The 12,813-nt window shown below is 54.0% G+C and overlaps 1 protein-coding gene across 1 annotated transcript in view; it reads left to right on the top strand.

Moving 5' to 3' along the window:
• Window positions 1-12,813, top strand: part of CAMK2A (calcium/calmodulin dependent protein kinase II alpha) — a 62,238-nt gene that overhangs the window by 39,729 nt on the left and 9,696 nt on the right. The window contains exons 13-15 of the mRNA XM_059917495.1: window positions 2,297-2,337; window positions 7,037-7,069; window positions 8,027-8,075. Coding sequence (XP_059773478.1) covers window positions 2,297-2,337; window positions 7,037-7,069; window positions 8,027-8,075 — 123 coding nt within the window. The remainder of the gene's footprint in view (window positions 1-2,296; window positions 2,338-7,036; window positions 7,070-8,026; window positions 8,076-12,813) is intronic.

Here is a 12,813-nt window from a genome sequence, read left to right as displayed (position 1 = left end):
AGTCTGGCTCCCCCACCTCACAGCAGTGCTGGGGTTCTCAGGCTGGGCTGGCCAGAGGGGAGGGCCTCACAGACGTCAGGGTACAGGTCCAGGAGGGACTGACCCAGGCCCAGGGAGTAGCAGTATTCCTGTTCCCTACAGTTACGAAGCAGTGCCCATGCTTTCACTCACGTGGTCTTTGTGACAAGGTGATTGCCATCCCTGTTTTCTGAGTGAGGAAACAGAGGATCAGGGAGGTAAACTCTGCCTTGCTCCAGGTCACACTGTTAGAAGGAGGCTTTCAGTGCAGGTATGACCAGCCCCAGAGCAAGTGCCTTACCAGGCTGGGTCACCAAGGAGTCCAGGGAAGAGCCTTTGGCCTTGGCCTAGGCTGGTTCAGGCGGGAAGTGCCCAGTGACCTGTGGCATGTGGCCCCGAAGAGAGAAGGGGAGGGGATTAGCATCAGGGCTTAGCAAGAAGCTCCCCTTGGCATGTTAGAGAGTGCCGTGGAACAGCGTCCGCCAGAGGCTTCTCTCTGGGGAGCCCGGGGCGGCGGATGGGGCAGTTGAGCAGATACAGCAAGGCTCACCCAAGGGGCCCTCTGGTTGGGGCAGCTAGAGCTGCTGCGGCACGTGGCTGGCTCCACTGCAAGGGGTCGGCTCTGGGCAGCTACAGCCCTGGCTTCGCTGAGAGGGTCCACCTGCACATTTAACCAGCTGGGAGAATGAGACCCAGGGCTGCGAAGACCCTGCGACTTCAGACTCGGGCTTTCGCTACCACACTGGACTGCCTTCCCACTCTCTCCCCAGACACGGATCCTGCAGTTCCTTAAACTGAAAGATGAGCCACCCAGGCAGTCAGAGTCTTTTTTTAACAACTGAAGGGCCTCTAGGGCACTCTAGTCCAGAGCTCACAAAACGGAGCCCATGGGTTAGTCCCTCTCTCTCGATGTGCTTGGGGGTACCAGTGGTGTTTAAAAAATTTTTTTTTGGCAAGAGTTTCCAGCACTTAAAAACCAGGAGATTTCATAGAAAATCCCAGATTTCTGACTTCTCTTGAAAATCAGAATATGTGGCTTCACGGGACCCACCGTCCTGTAATAGTGGGTGGGAGCTGAGCGGGGACTCCTTGGAGGCTTGAGGGGCAAGTCCCCGCCCTGCTGCTGTGCATCCTGATCTAGCTCACACAGCCCATGATGACGGCTGGCCATTCCTCTCGGCTTTGGGATCCAGAGGTACTCCCCCGGCCCCACCACTGCCTTGCTTTGCAAGAGGGAAATTTTGCAAGAGGGAAAAGTTGCATGAGAGCCTGAGAGGGGTCATAGGTGGAAATGTGAGGATGACTGGGGAGCTGGACCAGCCATGAGCCCCATCCCTCCAAGCCTCTGGGGCATCAGCGTGCAGTAACCACCCCTCTTCCCCAGCTCGCTCTCTCCAGGCCACCAGGAAAAGGACTTACAGTGGCTACCATTTACTGAGCATCTACCGCATACACGTCAAGTGCTATGCTAAGCACTTTATAGATACTGTCTGGTTTAACTTAAGGCCATTTGCTTGAGGTTTAAAGCAGCCAGATGTCAGGCTGCACAGGGCTGGGCATTGATGCCATTTCCTGACTGATGCCCTCTCCAAGGGCTCTGACCAGGAGGTGAGAAGGAAGGGAATGGGAAATGACAGGTGGGGCCTCCCTGAGAGCTGTTGCTCTGCTTTTCCCAGCCACCAGGGACACAGCCAGCCCCAGTGTGGGGCTCTGGAGTTTGAGGGTAGGGAGGCCTCTGCAGGGGATGGGTGCTCTGGCAGGGGTGGGCCCCAGAGTGGGGGCATCTGCTTCTTATCACCAGCAAAATGCAGCTTCGCAGCTGTCCAGAGTCAGTAGGCAGGGCTGACACATGACCTCCGCAGCAGCATGGGGCTAAAATTAGAGCGGGCCGGGGCGGGGAGCGAGCATCCAGCCCCGGGCTGGGCAGCCGGGCCTCCGTGTTGGCCGCCACTAGCACGGGTGGTGACCAGGATCTGGAGGGAATCCCCAGACTGAAACAGCAATCCCACGGTCCTGGGACACATTGGGCACCTCCCTCAACCCATGGAGCCAGAGGGTCACACTTGAGATTGCTGAGAACCCAGCCCCACTCCCACCCAGCGGGCCACCGGCAGACCCAGGGCCGCCCAGGAAGGAAGAGGAGCGAGGGGAGGAGGTCTCCTCACGTCGCTGCTCCGGCTCTGTGCCCTCCGCTGCCCGTGGATGTTGCTCTTCCTCACCCTGTGGGCCCTGGTGCCCTGCCTGGTGTTGGTAACCCTCTACTTTTTCTCCTCTGCAGGCGGGAAGAGTGGAGGAAACAAGAAGAACGATGGTGTGAAGGTAAGTCCCGGACAGCCCGGCAGGGCCTGCCTCTGACAGCGTTTCCGCCCACAGGGCCCGGCTTGCAGGGCTGGGACGAGAGCCAGGCCTTGCTGATGTTGTTCTGGGCAGATGTGCTCACCCGTGCAGGCTGGCATCCCCAGACCCAGACCTGGGCTCCGGTGCCCACCCTCCCACCAGGACTGGTGGGGGGCCGGTGGGGGAGGGGAGGGTTGAAAGAGGGTGGGAGAGGCAGGTGGCCTGGGGTTGGGGTGGGCATGAGGGCCGGTCAAAGGAGATTTCTGCGGTTCTGGAGGACTGGTGAGTGAGTGGGTGCAAAGAAGGGACAGAGATGTCATGAGGGGTGACCTCCTCCTTCCCGAGTGTAGGCTGGCTGGAATGGGCCCCTGACCCAGTGCACGCCCCAGTCCAGCCTACAAAGCCTGCAGGGGATGGACAGCCAATCCTCTTGGCTTTGACACCCAGAGGTACCCATCCCCATCAAGGCCTGCCGGTTCAGTGCTAAGAATCCCCTCCTCTCCCCGACCCAGGCCTGCCCTGTCCCCACCCCTGATGCCCGAGCTGCTTTCCTCCACACCCCACTGACCCCTCCCTCCCTCCTCTCTCTTCTGCCTCTGCTCTCTGGGGCCTTGTCCCCTACTTTCTGCCTGGTCCCCTACTCTCTGCAGCTCCTTCCTCCCCTGCCACTGGCTCGCCTTGTGGATTCTCCTCTCTTGAGACCCTGCCTTTTCTGGGCTCAGATCCCTGCCTGGCCAGGGCCCCAGGGCTGGGCTGTGCCCAGGACACTGGAAGGTGTGGGATGCTGTCCAAACACAGCCACCCAGGTGGGCTGGTGGCTTCATGGCTTGGTTTGTAGTGGCATTTAGGGTCTCAGGCCCCTGGCTTTGATCTGCCAGGGGTTGCATGGGAGGGGATCTGGGCTGTCTGCCTGAGGCCAGGATATGGCCCTCCTCTCTGCTCTTGGCCCTCTGGGGGCTTCAGTTTCCCCATAGGTACAGTGGGAGGGGGGAGGGCTGTGAACTCCGTGATTTCCAAGATTTCAACTTTAAAATCAAACAAGAAAAAATCATTTTCCCTTCTCATCTTGGGTGCTTGAGGAATATGTAATTAATTTGGTTATCAGTCAAAGCCAGTGGTTTTCAAATGGAACTCCTTGGAGCCCAGAGGTTCTGGGGAGGTACCTCTGGCAGCAGATGGGGAGGGATTGGAAGGGGGAGGCCAAGCAGAGAGGTTTTGGGGCTTCTCACACCCACTTCAGCCAGAACAGCTCCGTGGACCAGCTATCGCAGTGGCTGAGAGAGCCTGGGTGAGCTCATAGCCCATTATTTGAATCTCCTGAGCCCGTGTTTCCTTATTCAAGCAATGGGTGAGCAGGGTCTCCCACCTCCCAGGGCTGTTTGTGAGGATGAACTAAGATACTGCGTATTGAGGACTTAGCACGGTGCTGGCGTGCGATACATGCTCATGAGATGCTAGTCAGTAGTATTATCTTTTCTGCTTTATGTGTTGGGCTTTCGGGTAAGATTTCTCTTGAAGTTTGCTCAAGAAAATACTTGGAAAACACAGATCTAAAGCCAGCCCAATTTATAAAGTTAACACACATCCATCCCAAATGCTGTAATGGAATCCAGAATTGAGTTTTGGCTTACCTGCTGTTTTGGGTTACCCATGAGTCACCCCCCTCCCCTCCCATTTTGAAAGGGTGATAGAGGGATGTGCAACTTGCGGGGGAGGGGGGCAGGCTTGGAGCAGCTGGGGCTCAATCTGGCCCTAGTGTGTAGACACTGGGGGTACTGGGTTCCCTGGGGAAAATCATATTTGGGGGATACGGGGCAGAGGCCACAGGCGCTAGTGGGCTGGGGCCCAGGTAGGTGGAGGAGGAGGGTCTGAGGGAGGGCTGCCGCCGTCTGCTTGGCGCTCGGGTGTAGCCCTGGCAAAGCCCTGGTCAGGGCCTGCCTCAGGCTGGGTCATGAGACGAATCTCTAGTCTGGCTCCTCTCTGGGCAAGGCCAGGAGGCGGAGGCTGTCTGAGGGCAAGGGCATCTCGTAGCGTGGCGGGGCTCTGGCTGTTCACTGCAGGGCCTTCCAGTGGGCACAGCTGAAGAAAGTGCTGCTGCTTCCTGTCGGGCAGGACAGACCCTGAGCGACTTCTCAGGGTGGCCTGGGTGTGGAGGAAGAGACACTCAAAGGCTATTCCTGGCCCGTCCCTTTCTCTGCAGCTCAACCTCCTCCCCTTCCTTGGGATGGAGGAGCGGAGACATCCAGCTGGAAGACGGGAGTAACCCAGGGGGATTTGCCCAGGATTTGGGGAGCCCGGCCTGCAAGAGGAGGGAGGTCCATTCATGTTTTTACTATGACTGAAACTGGACCTCAAGTCAAGAAGCCAGGGGTTTGAGCCTGGGACCCACTGTTCCCTCCCTTGGGGACCTGGGCCATCAGTTCCGTCATCTGTAAGAGGAGAAGAGCTGTTTTCAGGGAGGCTGGTGAGAGGCTCCCACCAGGGTGGGCCTGGTGCAGCCGCATCGTGATGCTCCTGTAGCCAACATGTGCTCGGCCAAAGCAGGAAATACAGCTTGGTCCCTAGAGACAAACCACTGATTCCACCTGGGGCTTAACTGAAGAAGCAGTGATCGGTTCCAACGTTGGAGGAAAAACTGGCGGGTTGGAGTTCAAGATATGACACAATACTGTACTTTATGGGCTTTTAAGGGCTTTTCAAGGCTAACTTTGACCATCCTCTGTTTCTACCATCCCTGCCAACCTTAGAACCATGTTCTTCACGTGGTTCTAAGAGATGTGACTCTACTTTTGTTGACAGTTCACTTTTTAAATGAAACTAACATGCTGGTTGGTGTAGGGTTATTATTAGTATCATCATCATTTTGTGATTCAGGAAAATCGAGTCTTTCTATTACCAAGAAGCGATGCCCCCCGTCCCAGCCACTCCTAGGCCTCTACTTTCATGAAGAGGGGCTGACCGCTCCCACCCCTCAACCCCACTCACTGCCCCCTGTTGGTGTCCCATCCGTGCGTCATGACCTCTCTCCCCCATGTCCCATCCTGTCACTGTACGTCCGAATTTGATGCAGTCTCTGCTCTGTGTTCCCTCCTCGTGTCCTGCCTGGAACCTCCGGGCCCTCATGCTGCTCCTCAGGTTTCTGCTGACAGCCGAGCTGTGTGGGCCTGTCCCCTCCAACACACACTGTGCCTGGCCCGGCTCCATCCAGGAGTGAGGCCAACACTAGGAGGAAAGGGCAGGGAAGGAGGGGCTGGCTGCAGGCTACTGGCTTGCAGGAGTCACACTGCCCAGGCCAGCTGGGGCAGAGGCAGGGGCTGTGAGCACTTACACTGGAAATGCCCAGTGAGCCACCTCCATGCAGAGGCCCTGGATGGAGAGGACAGGATCTAAGGCTTCTGGCACTCAGAGTCTCCTGGATCTTGGAGTCAGAAAGCCCAGACTTAGACCTGAGGACCCTTGGAGAATATCCAGTGCCTCCCACTGGCAAAGGCCTACCGGGAGGGCATCTCAAGTCTCCCCTCTGCTGCCCACACAGAGCAGCAAGGGGAGCAGCCTCCTGGCCTCTCAGATGTAAGTGCTTCCAGGATAAGCCTTTGAAGAGCCATCAGGCTGTGGGTACCTGGAGACCTGGACAGAGGAGAGGGCCTGCACTGGGGGTTCCAGCCTCTGCTTTGCTAGTAGCTAGCTGAACGACCTTGGGTGGATCGCTGCCCGTCTCTGGACCCCAGGTTCTTGTCTGCTCAATGCAAGTGTCAGTCTTGGCCTGTAACCTTCTATGAGTGTGAGTCTTTAAGACTCCAGGCTTAGAGCTGAAAGAAGGAGAAGATAGTCTACATGTTCCTCTCTCCTTCCCTTGGTTCCACAGTTGATAATACAGGGGAAATGACAAATCCCCCCAAAGCTAGAATAGGCTGAATGGCAGGGCCCAAAGAATTCTGGGTTCAGCTGTGTGTCTGCCTTTGCCTCAGTTTCTCTATCAGCATAAAGGAGCCGAATAGGCCAGTCACTGGGAAGCTGTGAGCACAAGAAAGACTTCTGAGGCCACTTAGAGGAGTGGTTCCCACACCTGTCTCTGCTTTGGAATCACCTGGGGATATTGTTTAAAATAAAGATGCCCAGGCCCCAGCCCAGACCTAGTTATCAAACTCCTTAGAGGGGGCCTGGTTATGTATATTTTGGACAAGTTTCCTGAGTGACTATGACACTCAACCAAACCAGGAGTGGGGTCTTTTCAGCAGAGACACAGGAGGAGTCTAGGAGGAGACATTGGGCCTCATCTCCAGACCCGAGCACCTTTTTGTCCTTCAAGAGCTTTGGGTTCTGGAGACCTTAGGCACCTGGTATCTGAGACCCAGGATTTGCTTCCTCCATCTGAACTTAGCCTAGGGGGAGCCCTGATCCAAGAGAGGCTTAGCCCGCAGCTTGGTGGTTGGATTGTTGAGACCCAGGCAGCTGTGCACGAGGCCCCAGAACTCCAGGCTGAGAGAGGCCTGGCCCTGCCAGGTCAGCTGCTGCTGGTGGCCCTGACTCCTTGTCCCGATGCCATTGCCGGCAAGGGACCACAGAGGATGACCCCGAGGCCCATCCTCCTTCCAACCCTCCCCTGTTGTTCGTTCCTCTGCTCCCTGCCGTTTTCACGCTGTGTCTTTTCCTGTCCCATCTCTTCTCCTTGTTTTTCCAGAAAAGAAAGTCCAGTTCCAGCGTTCAGTTAATGGTGAGTGTCTGCCGTCTCCCAAACGCCGGTAAATCCTGGGCCTCGAACCCTCGCTCCTGCCTCGCTCCTGCAGGCTGCACTGGGAACCCGGGCGGGGAGAGGGTGCTCAGGGTGTGCTTGGTACGTGTGCCTCGTGTGACAATATGTGTGTTGTGTGTGCGTGTTGTTGGCGTGTTTCTGTTGACACCTCCAACTCCATGACCCAGGCCAGCAGCCTGACGGTAGACCTGAGAACTCCCTCGGACGCGAAGGTTGATTTGAACCCCATCCCACATCCAGCCCATTCCTTCTCGCTTCGCCTTGCCCTCTGCTCTGGAACTCAGCTCAGGACTTGGTTTGTGCCAGTTGTGGCCACTGGGGGGCTTGGTTTGGCCAAAGTAGCGGGCGCCGTAGAGGCCCTTCTTGAGCTTCTGTGAGGCTACCCAGGGCCTGCCGGTGGCAGAGGAGCCACCAGCCCCTGCCATTGTCTAGGGGTTCCTGCGGTGGCATGGTGGCCCACGTCCCTCTTCTTCTGATTCCATTGCTGTCTCCCTCAGTTGTGTGGTTTTTCTCCCCCTGAAAAGCCCAGCCTCTGTCACACCGGGCCTCCCCCCGTCTCTCTCTTCCTCTCCTGCCAGTGTGTGTATTCCTTCCCCATCCTGTGGCCACCATGTGCCTCTCTGCCCTCCACACCCCCTCTCTGCTCCCTCAAGCAGACAGGGCTCAGGACCCCCTTCCAGAAAGGCCAGGGCTCTCCACACATCCACCCCTTCATTCACACCCCCGTCCCCGCCACCAGCCACCTGCTTAGTTGGGCCCGTCCCCTCCTTAGGCTTGGAAGTCTGACAGGGTTTTCAGTGCAGCATCTGGATGGCAGAGCCAATGAGGCTTACGGCAACGGGGCCGCAGCATCCGGCAGACCACACCTCTTCCCGCTTGACAAGCGGGCCTCACCACCTCCCGTGTTCTCTTTGGCAGGAATCTTCAGAGAGCACCAACACCACCATTGAGGATGAAGACACCAAAGGTAGGAGGGGTCTTGCCTGCAGCATCTGGGCCCCCGGACCTCTTGGCAGGCCCCTTTCACTGACAGTCTCTGGCCTGAAAGGACCCCAAGGCCAACTTTGTGTGCTGTTTCTCTACAAAGAGCCTCGCTTTGGCTCCTTATAGACTGGGTATACAGTGGGGTGCCATTTCCCTATGTGAGGTGCCTGGATGGACTTTTCTCATGGTAGCAGTTATGTGTTGACTTTAACATGTATTAGAAAAAATTAATTTAACATAGTCAAGTCATAAATGTATCATAGTAGTATACATTTTCCTTTTGAAGTGTTTTTGGATTTAAAAAAAAAACACAAGTTGATTTTAAAAACTTGAAGTAATAATAGTAAAGGAAGGGAAAGCAAAAATGTATCAATAGGAAATTCAACAAACTGGAATATGGGAAACACTGCCTAAGACCGACCCAAAATGCAGGGGCTACTGTAGCCAGTGGCTAATAGTCTTCACAAGCCCTCAGATGAAAGGGGGCACAAGACCCCGGATAACGGTGATGTGATAGTAAGAGAGGAAATAATAGGATGGTAATAGGAATAATGGCTGCCTTTTATGGGGTACTTGCTGTGCGCTAGACATGTTTCAAGTGCTTGATATTCACCTGAGCTTTACAACAAGCTAAGAAGTAGGTACTGTGATTAACCCCATTCGACAGCTCAGAAACTCAGGGGTTGAGTAAATTGGCCCAAGGTCCCAGAGCTCGTAAAGGGGACAGTTAGGATATGAACCCAGGCAGTGTGGCTCCAGGGCCTGGCTCAGCTGACGAGGCCTTGGCATGTGGAAAGATGTTTGGAGCTTGGAGGAGGGAGGATGGAGCGCTGACTTCCACCCAGGGGACACCAGATCCTTGGATGAGTTAGTGACGTCCTGCTGTTCTGCCTGTACCCAGCCCTTCTTCTTCCCCCAGGACAGGGAGACCGGCAAGGGAGGGGGTTCTCACACTCAGGTGTGTGTCAGAGATGCCTGGGGAGTCTCTGAAATCTAGAAAAACAGCATTGACCTGGAGAGATCACAGCTGTGCCAGTTGAGATATTTTCAGGAGTTTAGATGATTTGCTTCTAAAAGAATATACAATGATGGGGGAAAGAGCATTTTATTATGTAATAAATATTTTTGAACCATTGCCATTCAGGCTTATTTAAGGCAGTTTTGACACACTAAATGCCGTTGACTGCCTCCTGACTCTGCCACGGTGTTTGGAAGACCAGCCCCACCCTATGTGTGTCCCTCTCCGGTCATTCCCAGCTGGGGCAAAACAGGGGCAGGAGATGGTCACTCCATCACCATAGCCTGGTGCTAGAGCAAATCAAGCGTCTGTGAAAGCACCAGGGACAACCTTCAAAATGCATTATCTCGAAGAATTCCCTTGGGATCAGGTCAGCATTCTAAGTCCCTCAAGTATGATTATTAACCATTCCACTGGCCCTGCTCCAGTGGAATCTGATTCCATAGGTTTGTGGTGGGCCGAGATAGGTTGTTTCTGAGACATTCACCATATTTGAGGCTCATTGTAAGGTGCTGGGATTTTTGAGGAGACTTGTTGTGGCCTCATAATCCTGGTCTCAGAGCAGACAGGGTCTGTGGAGGCAAACTGGCTCTGTGATTCTTCATTGGAGTCCATCTGCTGGGTGACCTTAGACAACTTACTGAACCTCTCTGAGCCTGTTTCCTTAACAGTAAAGAGATGATAATAGTATCAAGCTCAGAGGACTGCTGTGCAGATGAAATGAGAGGCTGTGTCTAAAGTGCCTACACAGTGTTTGGCATGTGGCCACTGTTTAATAAATCTTAATTTCTCTTCTTTCAAACTGGAGCTTATGGTTGAATGACAGGAAGCCATATGACGTTTTCTTGGAGCATCAGTTTTACTCAAAGATTATTTTAAGACAAATATTTATATGTTCAACGGACAGAGAAATGTTTGGACTAGAATGTAAAATTTGTGTGCGCTATTAATGTAAAACGTGACCCGTTAAAGACATTTTCCACCTGGGGTAACGGCTCTGGGTTACATCCCCGAGGCCTGACATTTACAATCATTATCCTCTGCTTTAGAGATATCAGGATGGGAACATTTGTGAAGTCTTGAATTTTAGTTCACTTATGCCCCTTTTAAAGAGTGGAGGATGGGACTTCCCTGGTGGTCCAGTGGTTAAGACTCTGCACTTCCACTGCAGGGGGCACGGGTTTGATCTCTGGTCAGGGAACTAAGATCCCACATGCTGTGCAGCATGGCCAAAAAAATAAAATTTAACTTAAAAATAAAATAAAATAAAGAGGGGAGGCTGAGGCCTAGAGAAGAGAAAGGGCATGTCAATGTTATTAATGGTAAAACTGGGACCCCGTTCCCTGCCTCAGTTTCCACACATGTAAAAGGCCATGTCTGATGGAAGAGATGCTGGCCCATCCAGGAGCTTCTCCCCCTGTTTGGCAGGAGAGAGGAGCTCTGTGCCTCCCCCAGCTTCCCCAGGCCTCAGAGAAAGTTTCCAGAGAACCATTTTCTGGTGTTAATTTGTTAAGTCTTCTTACTAAGTGAGAATAGCAGCTGGTGGGGTGGATTCTGACCTAACATTAAAGTTAATTAGAAATGTCATCCTCCAGGGAACATTCTCCCCTCAGCAAAGAAAGGGACATTAATATTTCACAGCCCCTCAGGCTTAATACACAGGGCTCTCACCCTCTGAGCTGCACGGGGTTCTGCCAGATTTCCTCCCCACCGCCCTATCTCCTCCTGGTCAGCTCCTTGAAAATTCAATTTCCTCTCCAACCCAAAGAGCTGCCTTAGAATCTGGGCAGAGACATTCTGGGAAATATCAGTCAGGAATGCTGATCCCATCTCAGCCTCCTCATACTGTGTGACCTTGAGAGAGTGCCTTAACCTCTCTGGAGCTTCAGCTTTCCCATCTATAGCGGAGCCCTCCTGGTTGCCTGGGTGAACACCTGGCAGATGAGAAATGCCAGAGGGTGGTACTGAGCAGCTGCTAGATGAATCTTTCGTATAGCAGTAGGTCTGCCAAGGGCATGGGAGGGGCTCAGAACCAGAGTGAATTTCTCCCGATTTAAGGAGCACCAGACCCCCAGATCTTTGGCCCCAGAGAATGAAGCTAGGGAGAGTCCTGCCTGCTAGGCTTCAATTGTTGGCAAACTTGGTGTCCTGAGTGGCTGGAGGCCAAGTTAGGCACTGCCTCAGGCTACATTAATAGAGGTGTAGTGTCCAGAATTGGGGAGGGGATAGAGAGTGCTACCCTAGACCTGATATTCTGCAATATTCAAGCCACATCAGGGGTTGTGTGCTCACACTCAGAGAGGCAAATAAACAGCTTAAGTACCCTCGAAAATAGATGGCCAGCTTGAGCCAGATCCTGCAAGCCACATGCGGGAGGCCTTCAGCCCTGAGAAGAAAAGACTGGTGGGGGAAGGCACAGAGTCTGGAGAAGCAGGTACACACTGAAGGATCCCAGAAGGCAGACCAGAAATATAACTAGGGGCTTTTAGGGGGAGATTGCAACTTGAAAGAAGGAGGTGGATGCAAATGGCAAAAGCTGTCCAGTAGTGCGGTGGCCTACCTGGCAGGCTGCAAGCCCCACAGTTCCAACCAAAACTGAACCATCATATATCAGGCTGCTGGGAAGTGTCCCTGCCCGGGCTAGAGGCTAGAAACTGTCCTCAGGGAGAACTTCCAATTCAGAGCTTTCCAGTGATGATAATCACAGCGCTTGCTTATGGAGTGCCAGGCACCGCTCTCAGTGCTTTACATAATGCATCATTATTTACATAAGTGAGTTGATATAAAGGGCTTGGAACAGTAGCTGGTTCTGAGTGAGGACCATATGTGTGTTAGTTATTTTTATTGATATATTCTTAACTCAATCCTCAGAACCACCCTATGAGGTAAGTACTATTAGTAGCTCCATTATACATATGGGAAACTGAGGTAGGAGGAAGTATCTTGCCCAAGCGCACACAGTTACTAAGTAGCAGAGCCAGGATCCAAACTCAGGGGGTCTGGCTCCAGAATGCATGCCATTGACCACTTGACTAGCCTCTCTGAGATGGTGGTGAGAAGCGGCCCATGGGAGACAGAGCATTAAGCACGGGCTCGAGGAATGTCAAGTGGGAAGGGTTCTTAAAGCCGCGGATAGTTCTTAAAGCATGTGGATTCGCTCTGGATCATCACCCTGATTTCATGTGGGAGCAGCTGGAACAAGGTGTCTCCTGGTGGAGGTGGGTTTCTCCCCATCCTCAATCCCCAGCTTCCATGAAGGAGGGCAGAGTTGACCAGGAGGCCGGGCTGTTGGGCTCCTAGGGACAGAGGCCACAAGGCAACTTGGGCAATTCCAGGGAACAGGGCAAGGCCAGCAGCCCCAGACCCTGATTTGGTCCATCCGCTCGTTCTTTCATTCAAGCTGCCTCCGTCTCAGCCCCAGGCAAGACCCCAGAGTCACCCGGCTGACCTCATGGTCTAAGACAGACCCATTCCCAGCCCTGGTGATTCTTCGCAGAGCCAGGAGATAAAGAGTTAGTGGCTCACTGTGGTGACTGACATTGGCGATGGTAACTTCAGTGATGTTACGGCTACTGAGCGCCCACCACGTGCCAAGAGCTGCGCTGGGCACCGGGCCCTGCCCTGCGGGGCAGGTGGTGGGGGGAGAGGGAGATGGGCTTTGGAGCTGCACAGTCTGCTCGGGGCGGTTGGTCCACTGGAGCAG

This window comes from Balaenoptera ricei, chromosome 3 (assembly GCF_028023285.1).
Source record: "Balaenoptera ricei isolate mBalRic1 chromosome 3, mBalRic1.hap2, whole genome shotgun sequence".
In the NCBI taxonomy this organism is placed as follows: Eukaryota; Metazoa; Chordata; class Mammalia; order Artiodactyla; family Balaenopteridae; genus Balaenoptera; species Balaenoptera ricei.
The sequence above is the reverse complement of the archived record's forward strand: the minus strand, read 5'-3'. Positions and strand labels throughout refer to the sequence as shown.